Source organism: Sorex fumeus, unplaced genomic scaffold (genome assembly GCF_029834395.1).
Source record: "Sorex fumeus unplaced genomic scaffold, SorFum_2.1 ptg000128l, whole genome shotgun sequence".
Lineage (NCBI taxonomy): Eukaryota > Metazoa > Chordata > Mammalia > Eulipotyphla > Soricidae > Sorex > Sorex fumeus.
In genome coordinates this window covers 34,522,883-34,545,636 of record NW_026606185.1, presented here as the reverse complement: position 1 = coordinate 34,545,636, position 22,754 = coordinate 34,522,883, and the positions used below count along the sequence as shown (strand labels likewise).

At 35.8% G+C, this 22,754-nt stretch overlaps 1 protein-coding gene across 1 annotated transcript in view; it reads right to left on the bottom strand.

The window, feature by feature from the left end:
- Positions 1 to 4,064: 4,064 nt before the first annotated feature.
- DSG4 (desmoglein 4) overlaps positions 4,065 to 22,754 on the bottom strand; it is a 31,361-nt gene continuing 12,671 nt past the window's right edge. Inside the window, 8 exon segments of the mRNA XM_056138447.1 lie at positions 4,065 to 4,808; positions 8,613 to 8,824; positions 10,325 to 10,388; positions 10,535 to 10,674; positions 13,844 to 14,131; positions 16,463 to 16,681; positions 20,214 to 20,353; positions 22,019 to 22,290. Coding sequence (XP_055994422.1) covers positions 4,065 to 4,808; positions 8,613 to 8,824; positions 10,325 to 10,388; positions 10,535 to 10,674; positions 13,844 to 14,131; positions 16,463 to 16,681; positions 20,214 to 20,353; positions 22,019 to 22,290 — 2,079 coding nt within the window.

Here is a 22,754-nt window from a genome sequence, read left to right as displayed (position 1 = left end):
ACTTGTTGTTACTGTTTTTGGCATATCGAATACGTAGCATACAAAATTTCATTGTTTTTTTTCTTTTTCTTTTCTTTTCTTTTTTTGCCAAGTTAAATATTTTTTTTTTTTTGCCAAGTGGAACACAGTTTCTTCTGTCATCTTCTGCCATCTGTCTCTTGTGTGTCTTTCCAGAATTAAGTAAAAATAAGTTATTTGTTCAAAGTAATTTTGCAAGTAAGAATAAGATCCTTGGAGTTAGCCTTAGGTTTGAATTTTAAGTCTGCTACTCACTGAAGTTTGGATTAAAAATAACGAGTTCCCATAATTTTACTTTCCTTATCTTTGATATGAGTCTAAGTCATGGATAGAATGGGTATAGTGACATAGGTATATTGTTTCGAGAATTAATAGTAATTGGCATAGCAGGCAATAAATTTTAAATGAATCACTATGTAATAACATAATAATTTCTATTTTATTCTTTTTTGTCACATTTAATTTTATTACTTAATATATTTTGGAATATTTAGGCTGAAGATATAGCATAATAGATAGGCCCATATTTAATCCTTAACCCTTTCACATGGTCCTGAGCCCACCCAGAGTGATCCCTGAGAAAAGTTAGTAGTAAGTCCTGAGCTCCTTCAGTTGTAACCCAAAAACTTTATTTGAAATATATGTAGCGTTTTAATTTCCACACCCTTGAACTATGTAGGACAGAATTGTACTTATTTGAACTCAAATCTCACCATCTTTGAGAAGCCTTCTTCAATTTCCTTCTTTGAAATAAATTATTCCTTTTTCATTTCAGCAGAAATTGGTGCCACTAGTTGAAATAGTACTACCAAGTTTTAAAATTTAAATTCAGTAAAATATAATGTTGGTTGTATAATTTATGTTATATACATAGCAATTTTTAGTTCTTTCAACTGATTTCATAGTACATAGCAGTCTATTGAGAAATCATATCATTGATAAATAAAATATTCTGAATTTCAGTTAATAAAAATCCATGCTCTCTTATGCTATAATAATAAAAGTAACAATAATCTAACAACACAATAGAAAATGATTTTCTAAATTAGTTTGGTGGAATACCACATACAAAAAATAAATGAGTCTTTTTTCTTTCCTTTATCACATATTTTTATTGAAGAAATATCCAAAACATTGTTAAAATTTATTACATTTAGTGATACAATGCCTTCAGAAATATCTAGCCCAAAGGATATAGTTTTTTAAAATGCTATTTTTTCCTGAAGTAAATGTAAAAATAATCTCTATATTCTTAATGTCTCCTTTTCACTAAAGCTTATGACATTTTTCAAAAAGGAAAACTCATTCAAAAATTAATAAAACAGTTCCCTCAAGTACTGCCATGAGTCAGGTGATATGAATAAAACTATATAGTATTATATATATATTTTAATTGAATCTAGTATCCTAGTCTTCTGAATTTATTTACAGATCTTTCTTCTATTTCCAAACATAAATGCTTAAGCTCTCATATTTACTACCTATATAAAACAATACTTTAAATGCAAGCAGGGAAGGGGAGGGACATCTTGCAATTACTTCCTATTTTGTTCATGAGATTGTTTAAAAGTAGACCCATTTCAGAAGCAAGAATCATATCTAAACCTTATTGACAACCTTGGAATAATGAAGGATTGTTTACTTGTAATGTTGAGAGAGATGAAATGGCTAAGGTCTTGTTGCCACAAATTATATGAAAAAAGGTATCTACCACAAGTAGATTTCCTCTGAGTAATAATATCAAATATTTGTGACTGATAGAATGATAGCTTGGCAGAATAGTTTTTTTACCTTTCTCATGAGTGTTTTCATCTAATTTAAAATTTATACTATAGTTGAATTTTCATGATAATTTTATTCATCATTTTTTAAATTTCCAAATTTTAAAATATGAATCACTTCATTAATCATTGAATAACTCTTAGAATTATTGCCCTAATAAAGCACAGCTTCAAGAGAGATAGATCCATAAGGTCACTGTCACTGTCCTCCCGTTGTTCATCGATTTGTTCGAGTGGGTCCAGTAACGTCTCCATTGGAGACTTTGTTGTTACTGTGTTTGGCATATCGAATACATCACGGGGAGCTTGCTAGGCTCTGCCATGCAGGCGAGATACTCTCGGTAGCTTGCCGGGCTCTCCAAGAGGGGTGGAGGAATCGAATTCGGGTCAGCCATGTTGGCTGCGTGCAAGGCAAACGCCCTACCGTGCTCTAGCCCCTCATATATTCAGTTTCATGTATTCAGTTATAGGACTTGTAGATGATTGTTAAAAGAACCATGACACCAATGTTCATTGGCTACCCTGTGGATTTCTTCAATTTACAAAGTAGTGAAATGTGATAAAATCTTGGTTTTGATAACTAAATTAAGGAATGACTATAACAATTGTAACACAAGAAGTTTGAAAAGATCACTGCATTTTGATGCTTTGGCCATTCTTCGCGTAAACTTCACAAAACCTATTTTTAAAGAAATAATCTCCTGCCCTCCCCCCAAATTAGGAGATAACAAAGATGGTATAATGTGTAAAAATAAATCTGCCTGATGCAATTTTGGTATTTAAAGAAACACATTGTCTAAAGCACATAAGCAATGGATTTTAGGTTTTGTTCCACAATTAGCTGATTCTGATTATATATCCTGCTTAGTTCTAGATTCCTTTTCCAAAATTTGATGCCTCAAATTCTACAATAGTTTTATTTCTAAAGAAACAACATTTAAGCAAGAAGCAGTCTAATTGTTTCCTTCCAAAAGGAATAAGCCCTGAGAATACATTGATCTCATTTACATCATCTTACTAACGACGTCACTATTACTTATAAAATTCACATATTTTACAGAATTAAATGCTCTTGATAGTTTTTCTTCCCAAGCTAGCCCTATGTCTACTAAAATAAGCAATCTAAGCATGTATTTCCATTTCATTAATTGGAAACAGTACTAGGTAATGAACTCAAATGGTAATTAGCTCAGATATTTTGTTATTCTTGGTAATAACTCAAGTTTTATCCTCAGAGTTTTATCTTAAGGCTAGAAATAAATGAGAAATTCCATGAATTCAGGAATGTCTGTCTTACCTATATGTTTATAGAGCCACGAGAAATATTCAACGATAATAGCTTTTAAGTAAATATTGTTGAATATAGGCATAATTTGAGAGTTATCATTAGAGACTATATAGTCACCAAATGAAATCTGAATGACTCAGATTAGTAAAACCGGTAGAATCATGTATCATATTTTTTACATAAATACTCAAAAGTAGGGAAAATTTTTCTCTGAAGGGGGGAATTAATATTTCCCAAATTCTACTCTAGTGTCACAACTTTTATATTCTAAGTTAACTTACAATGAATATAAATCAATAAAGTGCAAAACTATTCATTTATATTGAGTTATGTATATATATGCATAATGTATATCTATACATACATAAAATCACTTAAATGAACTTCTTCCAGTGATACATTTAACTGGCAGCACCCCTTTTCTGTTAAAGTAAATATGCCCTAAATATTGAACATATTGAGAAATACTTTGAAGAAGAGACAAATGACTCCAGATCTTTATTGATAGAGGTTTCTTCTTCCTTTTCAGTTTTCTTTCAGAAATGTTTACTCATTTTCTTAATAATTCTTAATAGAAATATTTTTCTAAAAATAAGAGCACTGTTGAATACACAGAAAACTTTTTGCAACCTTGAATAATAAGGGCATCTTGGCCTACATAACCAGCTCCAGCAGTCATGATCTCTAAGATTTGCCTTGCAAGTCATGAATTATTTATTAGATAGTATCAAAGGATGTAATTCATTTTTATCAAGTTTTTGGCACTATATTTAAAATTATAAAAAATTTAAAAAGTTTTATGTAAAGTGCTTGGTCATATTTACTCTCCAAAATGATATAAGTAAAAAGGGGCATTAACATTTGAATGTTTCCTTATTTTTTTACAATTACATAGTTAATTATAGTACTTGAAAAATCTTTGATGGATATATTGATTACAAGGTACAACATCTTCACATAGATGGACCATAGAGCAGTTATTGTGGAGAATAATGTATGTTACTATACCGTGTAACTCTGTGTCGAGATGTCATTGGGGATGTAGAATCAATGGTTTGACTTATGTGAATGTCTGGACTCATCATCTGTGTCACTTGAATTTCTGGCGCTACCAAAATACAGCCATCAGTCATGCTACTGTTGTTCATGTCAGGCATACAGGGACTGGAGAGCACTCTCTCAGTAACGATTACATTGTGTGTGTCAGCTAACTCAGCAGGTATACAAATATTCCCTTGAACATCATAGACAGGTGCCATGACTGTCTCGGTTACTACAACATTGGATGCAAGTTGAGGGTCAAATACAATTGTTGTAGGTTGCATACATTGATCAGCAGTAGTATAAGTTTCAGTCACGACAATATCCCCATGAATAAGGGGTTCAGCCATTGCCATTTCTGCCTGAAATTCAGCCTCTGAGAGAGTCATTCCTGAAGATTCATTAACAAAGTAATTAGGTCCAAGCAAAGGGAGGTCAGTACTGATAGGTATACAGGCCTGCTGTGAAGGAAATGGTTCAATTTCTGTGTCTAAGCAGATCTCAGCGAGAGTCCTAAATTTCGGATCTAAAGTTTCCATGCAGCTTTCATCTAAATCATCCACAATCCAACTGCAACAACCAATGGAGCCCACAGGAGACCCTACTCCCTCGTGATCATAGATGAGCAAGCAGTCATTTGCTGGACGACCTTCATCTTCATCTGCATAAGCATATGCTTTCTAAAATAAGAGATAAAAAAATTGGAAGTTTGTTTTTTCTTTAAACAATGAAAGAAAAATGATAGAAATGTCTTACAAACATATAATCTCCATTTTTTTTGATAAAGTGATCTGAAGAGAACACTGGTATTTTATTGTTTTTTTGAAATAATTGAATTTTAATATGTTAGTCTGCATTAATGACATATGGCATTTGCATTTATAGAAATTTTTCTTGATTGAAAGCTTATCGACAATAAATTTAATGTATGTTAAAAATTTGAATCAAAGACTGTTTTAATCTTTTATACTTAAAAATTATTAATGAGGTAGCTCAGAAATTACAGAATATAGTTAGGTATGTTCTAAATATTTTTTACTAAATATTTGAAATTTTATTAGTGTGACTGAGAAACTACATATTATATTTCAGTTTTAATTAAACTTAAATAGATATATATGCCTAGAGACTACCATTCTTACTAAAGAAAGGCTATCAGTGAGGCTATCAGTCACTAAGTTCTTAGTGTGTAGGATTTATCTAATTCATGTAAATTTAAAATGTATTAGCAAATGTTTATTCATAATAATAATTTACAATATTTATATACCTCTAAAAACAATGGCATAGTTTTTGAAAAAAAAACAATTATTTTTTCAACATATCATTTATTTACAGTTTTGTTGGGTCTCAGGACATTAGCTCTATTTATCTCTATGTGTGTAAGTGTCAATACCACCATACACACAAAGATCTCTTCTGTATGTCAGATTAAAAAAAAAATACAGAGTAAGGGAATAAGGGAATAACCAATGTTTAAAGTAGGAACTGAAGATTTTGTATAAGAATTGAGCTGACTGTAGGATCCCTGGTGAAGAGAAGCAGGCTCTCTGATAGTGAGTGCGGTATTGGAATGAGGGATGCTAAGTGATGAAAGTATTGTAAACCTTGTACTTTGGGCTGGAGTGATGGCACGGCGGATAGGGCATTTGCCTTGCATGCGGCTGACCTGTATTCGATTCCTCTGTCCCTCTCTGAGAGCCTGACAAGATACCAAGAGTATTTTGTCCGCACGGCAAAGCCTGGCAAGCTACCAGTGACATATTTGATATGCCAAAAACAGTAACAACAAGTCCCACAATGGAGATGTTACTGGTGCCCACTTGAACAAATTGATGAACAATGGGAGGACAGTGCTACAGTGCTATAGTACAAACCGTGTACTTCAAAGTGGTTGAGAAAAAGGAAAATAAGTTTTGTGTTTCCTGAAATAAAGTGTTGGATTGTTTCTGGAACTGGGTTTTAAGAAGGAAAGCACTAAGATGTTATCTAGTATCATTTAAAATATTATTATTATTATTAATTTTTTTTATCACATCCAGTGTTGCCCACAGGCTTATTTCTGGCTCTTTGCTCAAGGATCATGCCTGACAGTGCTCATGGGGCCAGTGGGTATTTGGTACCAGGGATATGTGTACCAGGGCCCAACCAGGGTTGGCCATGTGCAAGGCAAGTTCCTCAATCTCTGTACAGTCTGATACCTAAAACTGCTTTTTATGAGAGTGTTTAAATAAAATTCTAGGTAGGAACCTAACAGTTTTTATTTTTAAGAAAAAAATTTAATTTCTCTTTGAAGAGGGTGGTGTTGGAGCAAAGACTCAAATGGTTTTCATCCCCAATTCCCACACCTGCTGTGATGCTTGATGCCTTCTCAGCATTAAAACTGACTGATACCACCTTGCTTTATAAGTAAGGTAATCTATAGCTCTGAGAAGATGCGTGGCATGCCCAAGCCCTAAAGAATTATAGAGTGCTACCTTAAATCTGGTTACCCCTTTACTTCTGCGTTATGCTACTTTCTCATAAGTCAGTACAGAACTGCAATTCTTCCATTAGAGAATGAAGGTCTTTGGGTCTTGAAATATATTATTCTTGAGTTTGGCATTACCGTTAAACTTTGCTGTTTAAAAGTTTAAGTGGTACTGTGACAAGATCATAATGCCTGCTTTCCTGGGGCACAATTAGCTGTTGAGTTGGTGGTATAAAGCAGTGGCTTTCAATCTTTTTACATCTGTGGGCTGGTGAAAATAGGAGAAATATTTTGCATACTGCTAAGACATAAATTAAACCATTATTTGTGATAACATTTTGTGTATTACTTTTGTTTATCTAATATTATAAAATGAAAATTTATCAATGTGTACCCTGTATTAAGTGGTAATAATTTTCAAGGACTGGCAGGAGAATTCTGCAGACCAAGAGCCTTCTGCAGACTGATGGCTGAAAACCATCAGTATAAAAGTGATAGAAAAGAAGCCCTAGATTCTTCCACTCACCTGGCCATGGGAGAAGCTCTATCTCACCACCTCTGAAATCTTAAGTTTTACGTGTAGGACTTAAACATCTGGGGAGATAGGACTTTGATGCTCATAGAGAGAAAAAAACACTTTACAAGTCTAATTGTAATCAAAAGAAAAATTGAAATCCCTGGTAAAGCTCCCTTAGTGTTAGCATGATTTAAATTAATGAGTCATTAAATATAACATATGACATAGTTAGGTGATATATACATAATTTGTGCCATTTGTGGAATGTACTTAGTGCTATAATCACTCATTTAAATAATAGGTCCTATCTTTGAATATTATCTCAGTGGTATTTACAATGACGAATATTTAAAAAATTATTCATTTATTCTAGGTCCAAACACCTAGCAGTGGACAGGACTTACTTCTGGTTACAGGACTTACAAGAGATCATTTGGGGTGCCAAGCAATGAACAGTCAGCTGTGTGCAAGGCAAGTTCCTCCTTACCCTCAGTACTATCTCTCTGGCATCTAACCATCAACTTTAACATACAGTTGACAATTACAACAGTGTTCTTAGTATATTTTGTTGTTGCTATTAAGACTAGTGGTGAAACGCATATACTATTCTAGGGGGTTTAAAGCCAATTAATTATAATGGAAGAGAAAATGGACTGCTGGTTAAATGAAATAAACATGCTAAGAAGTCACCAGAGGATTTATTTATTCCTTATGCTTTACATTAACTCAATAGCTCTGGGATGTTTCTCTACAACACTCACAAGGTTATGATGCCTTTCTAGTGAGGGCCACTTAGTGGATGGGACGTTAGAGAATGCAACATGGGCTCTAGACCCTGATGCGTAAGCAAGTCATTCTGAAGTTCCTGAGTGCTAACTCTTTTACTTTCCCTATTCTGTCTTATTTTTTATTTTTATTTTCTGGAGGCATCCAGAAAGCAGTAAGGAAATCAAGGAGTGAACATGAATGGTCTTCTCCCCCTTTTTGCATCAGGATTCTCCTGTGTTGTGGTTGCTAGGGTAAACAGTGTAATGACAGAAGGAAGACAGAAAAATAGAAAAAGTAAAATGATGAGTTGTGAATCTTTTAAACAAAATGTGTTATGTCAATTGAATATGAAATGCTTCAGAAAATTGATATTTGACATTTAGTATAAGTAATATATCTGTATATATGTATTATAAGGTTTTGGGGTCACAATGGGCTCTTTTAGGGATTAATCCTGGAGGTTTGTGGGGATCTGACTCAGGTCAGCCATATGCTGGACAGCCATATTTGCTGTATTGTCTCTCCCACCCTGAAGTGTTTAAATTCAAAATGGAACCGGGTTAACAATGACATCAAATTTCAGAAGAACTGATTGCCATGATGATGATGATGATGATGATGATATGATGATGATGATGATGATGATGATGATGATGATGATGATTTGTCTCAGGTATATATTGTGTGTGTGTGTGTGTGTGTGTGTGTGTGTGTGTGTAGGGAACGTACCTCTGAGAAATAGTTGTCCAGGAAAGCCATGTTGAGGCCATTGTCTGCGTACTCCCACTGGGTCCCTTGTGTTGAACTCCTCCTCCGTATCGCTCCTGATGCTCCCCCAGCTGCCAAGCCAGCAGCTGCCCCAATGCCTCCTGTGTTGAGTTCTACTCCTGATACACCCCCTTCAACAGTTCCTCCGGCTGCATAGGTATTGGTGTAGATTTCTGAAAGGAGAGATTTTATATAGCCGTGCTGTGCAGAAGTTGTACACATGTGTCTGCCGAGTACTTTGCCCTCACAGCAAAGAAGGGGTAGTACCTGAAAGTTTGGCAACCAGTGATTTGCATTATAGCTGTGTCTCTGTGCTTGCTTAGCAGAAGGAGCCAGCTGTTACCCTTGGCCTTCTCACATTTCTACAAATTCTACCAATGCTTAAAAACATAAAACTTGCCAAGGGCAGAGGAGATGATGCTTCACTGAGCACCTTCCACAGTCTAGAAAGTGGTGGCACCCCACCACTGCCATTTGGTCCTTGGGGAGGGATTGTCTACTCAGGAACCTACTAGAGCAAGTCCATTTATAAGTTTGAGACACTGAAACTCACAGTCCTCCATCCCCCCTGGAACTGGTGAGAGAGCTTGCATTCACAGCAGGGGAGACACCTTCGGCTCTTTGCATCTAGTGGGATTTGGGATTGTAAGGAACCATCCATCACAGAGAAATGTCAGACTCGCCCTAGAATTGGCCAACCTCTCCTCTTTGTTCAATTATTGCCCAATAGCTGGGTATTTTTGGGGGATCTTAGCTGTGCATGGGACTGGTAAATTTGAAGAGTATAAAATGGTGAGGCAAATAAATATGTAAATTTAAGAACAGTTCTGTATATCTTCCATCACTTCTCCTTTTCTTTCTCCACTCCCTTCTCACTTACCTCTTCCTCCTCCTCCTCCTTCTTGTTCACTCCTGACTCTATGCTGATGAATCATTCCTGGTGGTTCTCAGGGGGCCATATGCAGTGGTAGAAATCAAAACAGGGTTTGCCACATGCAAGGCAAGCCCTTAACTCCTGTACTATCGTCACTGGTCCTTATTTGCTGTCTTTTTTTTTCCTTTTATATTTTTATATTTTATATTTTATTTTTATATTTTTTCCTTTTATATTCCTTTTATAATGTTTATATTCCAAACAATGGCTACCATAGCATTTATCCTACACCATTCTAATGTATATTTATACTATCTGTGTCTATGTCTGTAGTTTTATCCATCCTCAATCTATCTTCTATCTCCAGGCACAGATATATCAAAATATATTTATCACACATAATATGTGTGTATATTTATATATACTTATTTGTTCCTCACACAATACTTTCAAATTATATGTTCAATTTTAAAGATAAGGAAATTGAGAACCAGGGAGGTTAGTTTCTTGCTCTAGTAATAACTAGATCACGCTACTACTAAATGATCAAGCTGGGAATCAAACCTATTCATTCTAGTTCTAGAGTTTCTCATTTAATTATTTCACTTTATTGTCTGTTGTTTAAACAAAGTAAAGAATAAAGGCCTCTTTAAACCTGTGACTCTCCTTTGAACTGTAATGGTATCCAAGAACAGCAGTACATATGCTTTTTCCTAATAAAGTGCTTATAGGTGAGATTTATCAGATTGAATCGCGTTGCAAATTTTAAAAGGATAAACAGATTTTAGTATCAACTGACCGGAAGAATCTATCCGATCCTGGGTATTAGAGGCAGTCATTGGCACACATATATTTGACACATCCTGAAAAAAAAGAAAAGAAGACTTTAAATATGAAGAATTCATGTGAAACATTGAATATTGACATGATATTCATGTTTAATATATTTATCAAGCATGCTCAATACCACTGATACCCATGCTTCTCTGGCGAGTGGAAGCCCACTCACCCTGTCTTCCGGTTGGGCTCCTTCGATTCCCCAAGACTGAATCACTCCTTCTCCTCCTTCCGGCACAGGAGCAAACCTTGTCCCCAGGCCTACTGGCTTCCTTCGTTTGCAACAACAAATCAGTAGCAAGAGCGGTGACACTGTCCAGGAAAGTAAAAAGGAAGAATTAATTCATATTACTTGATCGAGGAAGTTATGAAATGATCCTTCAAAAAGAATGTACTATTATTTTTAGAACCAGAGGGGTATATAGAAATGTAAGACAACCATCAGTTTTCTCCTAAAGGATTGGGTGTACATATCTACATTTGTAAATAAAATATCACCAAATCACATAGATCGCTAACATTGTAATGGAAGGAGTTTGAGATTGTAAAATCTGGGCTTTTTATTGGCAGATTAGAGAAACATTTTGAAACAAAAATGTAAGAAGAAAAAAATGTAATCTTTCATTTAGTTTAAGATTTCTGAACTGATTGGAAGTAGATCTAATATTTAAATCCAGTTTTCTAGTTCCTAGTATACAGAAGTGCATTTATATGTGCATATGTGAAATGATCTATGCATTTGTACTTGTAAGTCTACATATATGAATACCGATGAGTAAACATGAACTTACATAAGCAAGTATGGATATATACAGGCATTCGGATATATCTGTGTGCACATTTAGATTATCTGTGAGTTGCATATTTGCATACCCATATAGAGATCAATATGTATGAAACCATGTAACCAAACATACCACATGTAAACATATGTGTGTATATACAAATATACACATAGCTATGTTAAAATATAATTAATATATACTAGTAAGGTAAAGGTAAGGTAAAGGCCCTCCCGTTGATTGCCGATTTTGCTTGAGCGGGCCCAGTAACGTCTCCATTGGAGACTTTGTTGTTACTGTGTTTGGCATATCGAATACTCTCGGTAGCTTGCCGGGCTCTCCAAGAGGGGCGGAGGAATCGAACTCGGGTCGGCCATGTTGGCTGCTTGTAAGGCGAACGCCCTACCGCTGTGCTACAAGATTTAGTTACAGGGTTTACAGAGAAGACCTCTTTAATACTTCTATTTATACTATAAATCAAGAAAATATCACTTTCAAAGTTTAAGTTGTGCTTTGTTAACTAATTAATTTTATTTGGGGCCAGACCCAGCTAATCTCAGGACTAACATCTAGCTCTGTGCTCAAGGATCACGCCTGGTGGGGTTTGAGGGACCATGTGTGATACTGGGGGCTGATCCCATGGTGGCACTCTGTTCTGATAAGGCAGGCACATTATCCATGTGGTATTTCTCCACTTCCTATTGTATTTATTTCAAAAATTGTCAATAAAATATAGTGGAAGACTTGCCTATTTCTATACTATTAGGTGATAAATACAGACACTAATTAAGTTTTCTAATATTCTTGAATATAATTAGTTCTTTGGGTCATTTTTTTTATACCTTCCCAAATCCCTAACATATCCTACATTCTACTGTGAATGGGTTCATGAGAATAGAAGAAAATATAAAAGCTGCAGAGTCAAGAATTTTATTAAAATGACTGAGAATTTTTGCTATGTGCACTATGAAAAATGGAGGGTCAAGTTTAGTGTTTCCAGAGAACCTTCTGGAAAAGGACTAGAGTAGGTAGTCTCAAGATTCTTACCCCATTTCTTTGTGTTTCTGTGAATTTAAATGAACATGAACTTTGTCTAACAAAGGCATTACCTAATGAAGAAAATGCATGCTTTTTTGCATGGACCAACTACAATTACTCTGTGCATTGTCTTATTTGAAGTATACCTAAGTCTTTAATTAAATACCCTTTGCAAATAGATTAGGGCTAGGGTCCTTCTTCCCCCTGAATAACAGACCCTAGACTTCCCCACAGGATGTTTATCCCCATGAACAAGTGACTTTGTCCACAAAAAAGTATTCACATCCCCTGCTTGCCTCTCTCTGTCCCCAATCGGCAAACAGTTTAAGAACTGTCATGGTTTTTTGACCTGGATTAAGAAGACTTATGATGTTTTCTGTGTGCCTGATTTTGAGTTTTTAATTACTCAGTTACACAGAGGTCTTAAACAAACTTTGAGTTTGATTTCATCTTGAGTACTCCTGTTTGGACATCAGAAATTGTTAGACTTGCATGTTGATCACATGCTCAGCTAGGGTTGAGAGTCACTGACGCAGAGGTAAACAGATATCTCCACTTAAAAGTTTTGCGTTCTGGGAAAATCTAGCTAATATTATTTTGAAAAATCATATACAACCTTTCTTTTGCCTTGAAACCTCAGATTAAGAGAGCAAGTCTTCCTATAGTCAGTTATTTTTTATACCTAAGAACAACACTTTAGGTTTTAGTTTTCCATTAAAACATATTAATGTTGTATTTTGAAGAATTAAGTCACTTTTATACTTTTAGAATCCAATTCTGCTCTGTACAAAGTTTCAGTGTTACCGGAGGTAAGCTAAAATGAATAAAGCATTTCTCCTCAGAGAATCTAGATTTAAAAAAAAAAAAAAGGATGCAGAGAGGGCTGGAGAGATGGTACAGAAGTTAGGTACTTGCCTTGCATGTAACCGACCCTGATATGATCTCCACTATTGTCTGGTCTCCTGAGTATTGCCCAACCCCTCCCATCCCTACTAAGAAGAATGATATACAGAAAGGACTGTTTCTGAATGTTTATCTGAGCGATCTCACTATTCTTATGGAGTTGGTCCTAGTACAGACACGTATCGGAGTTCAAAAGCTAATGCTCTGTTTTATGCTCTTTTCTTACTGATTTCTTCTATAACAGAGTCCATAAAGCTTCACTGAATACATTGCCAGTAGATGGTAATCCAGAAGGTTTCCCTGTCATGAACGTTTCTGCATGATGACTCCTAGTCTGTCTTTTACCACTACTTCCCAAATGTCCCTTCCGTCCTTCTTTCAAAACTTTGCCTCTGTGAAGATTTCCCCAACTTTCCCGCTGTGACATAATTGTTTTTCTCTCTGTTCTTTTTAGTGCTCTTTGCTGAACTTTCATAAGATTTACTTTAATGCTTTGCTCTATAACCCTAAGGGATTTGCATGTATTTCCTCTTTCTATGACTCTCACTAACCCTAGACCTTGTAAGTTAGTGTTACTGAATAAGAACAAGTACATGCTCTTGACAGCAAATAAGTTTGCTCTTTTCTAACTTTCCCCACCCCCAAAATGATATAGATTCCCTGCTACAGATGCTCACTAAACCTAGCCATCCCAGAATACCTGGCTCCATTCTTACTTTGAAGAATAGCTGAAAAGAAGAATTTCGCCCAGTACTTACAAAGCAGCAGTAAGGCACCCAGGGCGATCATGCCAATCCCTGTTCGGCTGAGACCAACATTTGAACCCCCAACTTGGTCTTCAGTGATATATATATCATTGGTAGCAGAGCCATAGATGCCTGTGGTGCTAGAGTACAAGCACACATGGTTATTGTCACAGTCACAGGCTTGTAACTGTATGACCTGTGACAATTCACAAGCTCGGTTAAAACTGTCCTTAACTACGATGGGAATTTGGTAAATTCCTGAAATTAAGAGCTGCTCGGGCACCAGAATTGCTGAGGTAGCTGAAAAGAAAGAGAAGGAAAAGAAGATAAGTTAAAATTGAGATGAGCTCTTTCTAATAACCCCCCCCCCCCAAATTTAGGGCCTGTTGTTTTTATTTAGCCTTCGTCACTAGTCTTTCTTTAATATTTTTTAAAAACCATTTGTAATGGATTGTTAAATTTCCCCATGAATTTTTTTGTAAGGAAATATTATATCCTGCTGCTTACTTCCTGAGTGAAAATTCTTAGTCAATAACTGGCATTCAAAAAATATTTCTCAAGTGAGTGAAAAAAATAAAGTTGAAAGTAAACACTGAAAGTCATCTATTTAGTACAGCTTATAAATACCATCAGTTGCCTATCACTTTTATAAAAATAATTGGTTAAAATGCAGGTTAAAAATCTATTAACCCAGTAAATTGTTAGAGATTGATGAAATTATACCTAAATAAAAGTAAAAAGTAAAGTAAAGGCCCTCCTGTTGATCATTGATTTGCTCGAGCGGGCCCAGTAACGTCTCCATTGGAGACTTTGTTGTTACTGTGTTTGGCATATCGAATATGTCACGGGGAGCTTGCCAGGCTCTGCCGTGCAGGCGAGATACTCTCGGTAGCTTGCGGGGCTCTCTGAGAGGGGCGGAGGAATCGAACTCAGGTTGGCCATGCTGGCTGCGTGCAGGGCAAACGCCCTACCGCTGTGCTAATGAATAGTAATTAATCAGACCATGGAAATCAGTAATTATTATGGGTTTTCACTTGAACTCATCTATAGAATAAAGCAACTCTGTCCACCAAAATGTAACATGAACATTTATTAGTGTGAGAATTTAAGAAAACTTGGCAGGTGAAAGTTTATTTGTTTCTTTAGCATCAGTTTTAAAACAAAGCTCTAAGGACCATTTACTTTAGTTTTTTTTTAAAACTAACAAATTTATAATACTATTTGAACACCTTTGCCAAGTTTTTTATCTTATGTTTTTATTCATACTAAGGATCTAAATAAAAAAAATGCATTTTAACAGTTGTAAAAAATGGGATATTAGGGAAAAGTACATTCAGATTGGTCTTTTTATTATTTTTGTGCTAGGGTCACACCTGGCATTACCTACTTGTGGGTTTCTGCTCAGAAATGACCGAGGATTCAAACCCATATTGAAATAATGCAAATCAAGTGCCTTATCCCTGTATACTCTCAGGGCCTAGATTGCTCTTGTTTTTAATAAAATCTTTTAAATCTGTTTAGTTAAAAAAATTAAAGTGGTTTATCTAAAAGAGCAAAAAGTTCTTATGATAAAAACTGATTACCTAGTTTCTTCCGTTGATTAATGTGATCTCTTTCTGGTATCATGCCAGAGCTGCCCCAGGATGAGGGAACTGATGACTCAGAGAGGTGAGTAGTTCCTTTCACCTTGGCTCTCCAGACTGATTCCCTCCCACCCCACCCCCATGCCCGATCCCAAAGTCCTTCCTACCCCAAAGTGAATATCAGGTTAGGGAATGATCTTTGCCCAAATGAGGCCCTCTAATAACATTTTATTTTCCTTTATGTATTTACAATTTCAGAAGTACTCAAGTATATACACTCTTATGTTACCTTTTATTTATTTTATTTTAATCTTACTTAAAATAAAATAAATTTTAATCTCAGTTTTAAAAAAAATGTTAGACATGAATTCTTCCTTGACAATGTTCATATACACATGCATGCTACTTTGGGATCAGATTTTTACTTTAGAGCTTTGGTGTATGCCTTCCTTTGTATCCGAAACCTTCATATTGTTCTAATTTTAATGCTAAGTAGTGTACACTTAAATATGAACTACAGCTTTCTTCTCACATTGAGCACTTTTGATTTAAATATTTACCCTTACCAATAAGTCTAAGTTCATATCTCTTTATAAAAATGACCTGATGGGTTTGATGTGCTCCAAAATGAGTAAAAAGTATGCAAATTCAGCTATGGGATAGCTGAATATATGATATTCCATAGCTGAATTTACGTGACATTTTAGTGACTAATGTGAAATACTTCATAATGGGAAACGGTGACATTTGGCAAGTTAATTTTTGTTACAAATGGAACAAGTATTAGGTTAGCACTGCTCATACATAAATTGATAGGCTTATATTTATGTACTAAATTTATAAATGTGTCACTTAAAAAACATTTTTAGCTTTATTTCAATTCGATTCAATTTTTTAAATGTTCTGTGCAACATGTTTATTTTCATTTAATGTAAATATAATAAGAATAATAAAAAGAGAAATTGTATTACTGCATGGCTTCACTAATTATTTGGCAATTGTTTTTGCCTTTTACCATACAATTTGAATAAGCCCGCCTTCCACTTACCATTTATTGATCTAATATCCCATAAATCAGCTGTCCCTGGTGGCTGATCAGCAACACAGAAGGTAAAGGGAGACCCATAAGAATGATCACTGACATAGATCACTACTGCTGGAGAGCCAATGCAGATATTGTCACTTTCAGAAAAAATTACTGGACAGTAATCGTTAGCATCAGGAACTTCGATGCATATAGTTCCCGTAGCTGTTTTCCCAGAACGATCTGAAACATCAAACCATTGCAGATGTTGAGTAAATGGCATCAGGATAAAAGGTCTCTTAACTCCTGGTGATCTCATGACATATAAGAGCAGTATGAATGAGTCCTAAGATGGAGTACAAGAGCTTTTCGTCTTTGTTAATGACCTAGAATCACTCTTGCCTTTGTTAGCTAATTTACAGCCACCCTGACTTCATTTTAGTTTCTTAAACAAGTTTATTCCTAACTCAAGACTCTGTGTCTTCTATTCACTCTTCCTGAAATATTTTTGTTTCCTATTAACTTCTACATATCATAAGATACCACAATAAATGTCTTTCCTCAGGGAAAGTTCACTGCTTTCTATTCTTGCCTTGTCCTCATCAGTGAAATCCCAGAACTGGTTATGGCCTTTCATTCAGAAAGCGTTATTAAATCCTATATTGTGGGAATAACCACAGTGAAAGTATATAATCGTGCATATACTTTTTTCTTTGTCTACACTATTTTAATTCTAACCCCTAAAGGCTATTTCTTTCTGAAAAGTCATTTTTGTAAACAAATATAAAATCTATATTTGAAAATTATTATTTTTTAATTAAAATTAATATGAATCCAGATTTTGTTCATAACCCACTTAAAACAAAATTTTGGGTTAATATAATTTATTCACTGTCACTGGCCTCCCGTTGTTCATTGATTTGCTCACGCGGGCACCAGTAACGTCTCTGTTGTGACAATTGTTACTATGTTTGGCATATCGAATACATCATGAGGAGCTTGCCAGGCTTTGCCATGTGGGCTTGATACTCTCAGTAGCTTGCCGGGCTCTCCCAGAGGGGCGAATGAATTGAACTTGGGTCCGTCAAATAGGAGTCTGAACTTTTAGGTTATTTATCTACCTTATGTTGTAATCACTGTCACTGTCACTGTCACTGTCCTCCCATTGTTCATGGATTTGCTCGAGCGGGCCCTGTAACATTGTGTTACTGCATTTGGCATATCGAATATGTCATGGAGAACTTGCCAGTCTTGACCCTGTGGGTGAGATAACTCTTGGTAGCTTGCTGGGCTCTCCGAGAGGGCCAGAGGAATCGAACTCGGGTCAGCTATGTTGGCCACTTGCAAGGCAAACGCCCTAACTGCTGTGCTATCACTCCAGACCATGTTGTAATACAATAAATAATAATAATAGTTATTATTATTATTTTTTGATTTTTGGGTCACACCCGGTAATGCACAGGGGTTACTCTTGGCTCCTTCACTCAGGAATTATTCCTGGCAGTGCTCAGGGGAACATATAGGATGCTGGGAATCGAACCCAGGTTGGCCGTGTGCAGGGCAAATGCACTACCTGCTGTGCTGTTGCTCCAGCCCCAATTATTTTGTTGTTTAACTTATGAAGAGCCTTATATAAATTACGTAAACTAAAGCATTATTATTGTCTTTAGGGTATTTTAGTAGGTCATATTTTGAGAAGTTAATAAACTTAAAAAATTTTTTTTGCATACCTAAGTGGTAGAATCAGTTAGGAAGCAGAATAATGCTAAGTTGGTCTTTCATTTCTACATGATTTGCACAGTATGTTTCTCATTTAACATTTCATGTGACTTAGGATCACATATCAGGCTTTACAGACGTGTGTGTGTGTGTGTGTGTGTGTGTGTGTGTGTGTGTATTTCTCATTCTAGACCTTTTTATTGTGTGTGTTGGTGGGATATACCCAGCTGTACTCAGGCTTATTTCTGGATCAGCACTCAGAAATTACTCCTGGGAGGGTTTCGGGAAACCATATGGAATGCTGAGCCCGCTGTGTGCAAGGCGAGCACTGTATCTGCTGTACCATTGATCTGGCCCATCTCCAGGAGGGATCTTGGTGTGCAGCCTGAAGTCCAATCTAGTGCTGACAACTTTTGCTCCCTGATTTACTAACAAGAGAGTCCTACTTCAACTGTTGCTGGGCATTCCTGGTCAAACTCAGAACTTCAAATAGATATATCCCTATGAAGATAAACTACTTCGAGGAAGAGTCAAGGACACATGTTTCCAGTTTTCTGTGGCTATATATTGTTTATCTTAGTTTTTTTCTCTTTAATCACTTAAGATTTGTAGTTTTATTATAGTGTTTGAAAATTTTTATGTAAAATGAATATACAAATATAGGCTGTCATCAATATGGATAGAATTCTTTTTAAGAAAGTTTTTCAGGATATTGGTAATAAATATGACTATATTTATGCAAATGATCCAGTCATTAAAGTGACAACCATAGGATTAAGATCATTAAAGGTTTATTATTGGTTTTTGGGCCACACATGGCAATACTCAGTAGTTACTTCTGGCTCTCCACTCAGGAATTACTCCTGGCATTGCTCAGGGAAGCACATGGGATGCTGGGGTCATGCTCAGGTTGGCCATGTGCAAGGCAAGTGCCTTACCCACTCTACTCTGACATCTCAAGATCAGATAGCATAGATAATAAATTCTTGGGGATTATCATGGGTTCCTTTTGAATTTCATGCTTTTGAATCATGATAAAGCTTAGACATCAATTAAATACAAACCTGCCTTTCCTATCTTATAATGCAACCATTATTTTTCTCCTTCTTTCCTGGTTACTGACCTTTTTCTGCTATTGCATTCTTTAGCAGTTGGTCTCCGAGGCTTTGTGCCAGAGAATCACTAACCATTGATAAATAAACAAATAAACAAATTCCTGTTGCTACACACACAGAAGAACTTCCAATCTTCTCCAGTGAAAAGCAGCTCAGTTATTACAAATCCATCCAGTGCATCTGTGTTTTACTGTTTCTCTTATATTTGTAATACGTTTGTTCTTCATATCTCATTTTGGACAATATTTTATCAAGCAACACTCACACAAGCCTCTCATTTTAGCTCAGTTTTAATAGCTCTAAAATACCTGTACTCACTGGGTCAATAACTTTCCCACACATGAACTTTGTGCACATTTTGTAGTACTTTAAGTGAACATTGTTAGCATACTGTGAAAGTTGAAATGACCTTATAAGCTATGAGTTCAGAAATAGAAATTGAATATTTATATATTTTGTCTTATAGGCTTTATGTTATAAGTCACATTTAATTCTTTGGAAGTACATGAAATAGATTATGTCTTAAATATAAATTATTATTGTGTCTACTGAACTGAGTTATTTATTAATGATACTTAGAACTCTGATTCTTTCTGGTACCATGATATGATACATTTTGAGTCAACCTAATACAAAAATTCTGTCACTGTCACTGTCACTTGTTTATCGATTTGCTCGAGCAGGCCCAGTAACATTGTGAGACTTGTTACTGTGTTTGGCATATAGAATACGTCACAGGTAGCTTGCTAGGCTTTGCTGTGCAGGCGAGATACTCTCGGTAGGAATCAAACTCGGGGCGGAGGAATCAAACTTGGGTCAGTTGCATGGGCCGCGTGCAAGGCAAATACCCTACCTGCTGTGCTATCGCTCCAGCAAAATAATATTTATACTTAATGTAACAATAACAATTTTATCAAAGTATTGAAAATAAATTTTCTTACCTTCTATAGCTAGAATCTCTGCTGTGTATATTCCATTAGTAATATATTTTGACTTCTGATCAAATTCCCTAGAAAATCTTATCTCACCTGTCCTTGAATCAACTTTTAGCCAGCTGCCTGCATCATGCCCTATGATATACCTGTTTTTAAATAAAAAAAATTCATTACATCAGTGTGAAAGTAATTTTAAAATTCATAAGTGCTGTAATAAATTAACAATATGTTTGTCTTAACAATTTACAATGATGTTTCCTAGTTCAAAAATGCACATATGTCAGAATGAAGAGATAGCATAAAGGATTGAGCATTTGCTTTGCATGTAGGAGGCTTGGATTTGATCACTGGTTATCACATGTTTCCTCTGACCTCCTCCAGGAGCAGCCTTAGAGCTCCAAGCTAGAAGTAGATCCTGACCCCAAAACAAACAAGTATGTCTTTCAATATACTTCTAGCCCTAATGTGTAGGTTTATAACAGAGTTTTGATTTTCTCAATTCATAATTTTCTAACTCTTATTTAAATGTTCTTTTAAATTTATTTTTTATTGAGGTATCATAATTTACTAACGTACTGAAGTCATTGTTTCATATTTGCAGTATCACTACACCAATCCCTTGAGCAGTGTAACAAGATCCCTCATTCTTGTCCAACAGCCCTGTCCATCTCCTTCCATTGGCCACTTCTCAGTGCCCACCTCTATTAATTATGTCTTAGGATTTTTTTCCGCGGAGTATTATCTTATTTAAATGTTAATAAAACAGAATCTGTCTCAGGGCTGTGTACGAAATCATAGCAACATTGAGGGGATTATCTTTTATTCATATTCATAAGTGGCAAAGTTTTTTTTTTTCCTAGAATTTTAAGCTTTGGTTTCAAGACACCTGCTTGTTGGCCTCTAAGGAGGCGTGGCAGCCTCTGTTCAGCTTGTGTATATGAATTTGCCATATAGAGAGATTTGTTTTACATAGTGCTTGACTATGTAGAAGAAAATACAGCCTGCAAATGTCAAGGGACCAAAATATTTATCGACACAACCTCTTTGGCTAATCAGTACTCAAAAGCTTTAATTATTTTTGTGTCTATCAGTTTGTTACCTGATTTAGTAATCAAAAATATTCAAATATTTAAAGCTGTGAAAAGATCAGTAGGCTTGGTTCACTCCAAAAATATGGAACGAAAGAGTAAGAAATGGCTCCAAAGAGCCTGTATATTATCTTTTAAGAACACTTTCTAGGGTCTGATTTATGTGTATTGTGTCCTCAATCCTTACCTTGATTTTTCTCAAGTTCTGACTCTTATCAGGCTGATCAAATTTCTGAAACACCTGTTTTTAGCTTCTCTAATTATCCTCTCCCCACTCTGAATTTGAGTAGAGAGTTGAGTCAAGGCTCCAAAATCATAGATTTAAAAACGTCAAGGGAAAAAACAATGACTCATCTTTTATGGCGCCATGTTGTTTACTCTAAGGCTTAGTCAGCCCTGTCCAGGTTGGTACAGCTGACCACAAAAGATCAAAGATACCTACAGAGTAACTGTAGGTGGCCCTTTGATCTTACAATTGTTCTTTGAACATAATTACTTTTACAACCAGTTGGAGCCCTTACAGTCTCTAAAACGCCATTAAAATTCTGAGTAAATAGCAATGCTACCATAGGGTTCTAAAACAAACAAAAAAGAACAGGAAAAACGGAATTCCAAGTATTTCTTCCAAGTATTTCAACTCAGACACAGGACACATACTACACTTATTAACAGTGACCACGGCTATGCGTTACCACTCTAATATGAGAAAAGTATTTGCAATACCTGACATTTGTTGCAGGGTGTCCTGTGTCCAAATCTACAGCTGTGTATGTGCCAAGCACATAATTCAATAAGGAATCTCCTCTTAGTCCCTCTCGCACACTGAAAGTCATAGAATCTGGTTGAAATGTGGGTCCTTCTCTCACATTAATAACCTGAATTATCACAGGGGTTGACTGCATTCGAAATTGAGAGGCAACCGAGGGATGAAATTCAGCTTGGTTTTTAACTCCAATACCGAGATGAATATTAGGCATTTGTTCATAATCGAGAGTCTGAAATGAGAAGAAGTAAAAAATTCTGAAACATGTAGAGCATTTTCTTTAGTTAAAAAGCTTAAGTAAGCAAATAACACAAGAGTAAAGTACAGGAGCTCAATTATTTCAGATGTTATTCTTTTCTTTCAGTTCTGTCTGTATATAGTTTATTTCAGCTTGTGACTACTTAACACTATTAACTGTCCTCCCGTTGTTCATTGATTGAGGGGGCCCAGTTACATCTCTACTGTGAGACTTGTTACTGTGTTTGGCATATGGAATACATTCTGGATAGCTTGTCAGGCTTTTCCAGGCTGGCGAGATACTCTCTATAGCTTGCCAGACTCTCCGAGAGGGGCGGAGGAATTGAACCCCACTTGGCTGGCTGCGCAAGGCAAAAGTCCTAGCACTGTGCTACATTGTTAATTTATTGTAGGAGGCCACACCTGGCTACACTCAGTGCTTATTACTGCTCTCTGCTC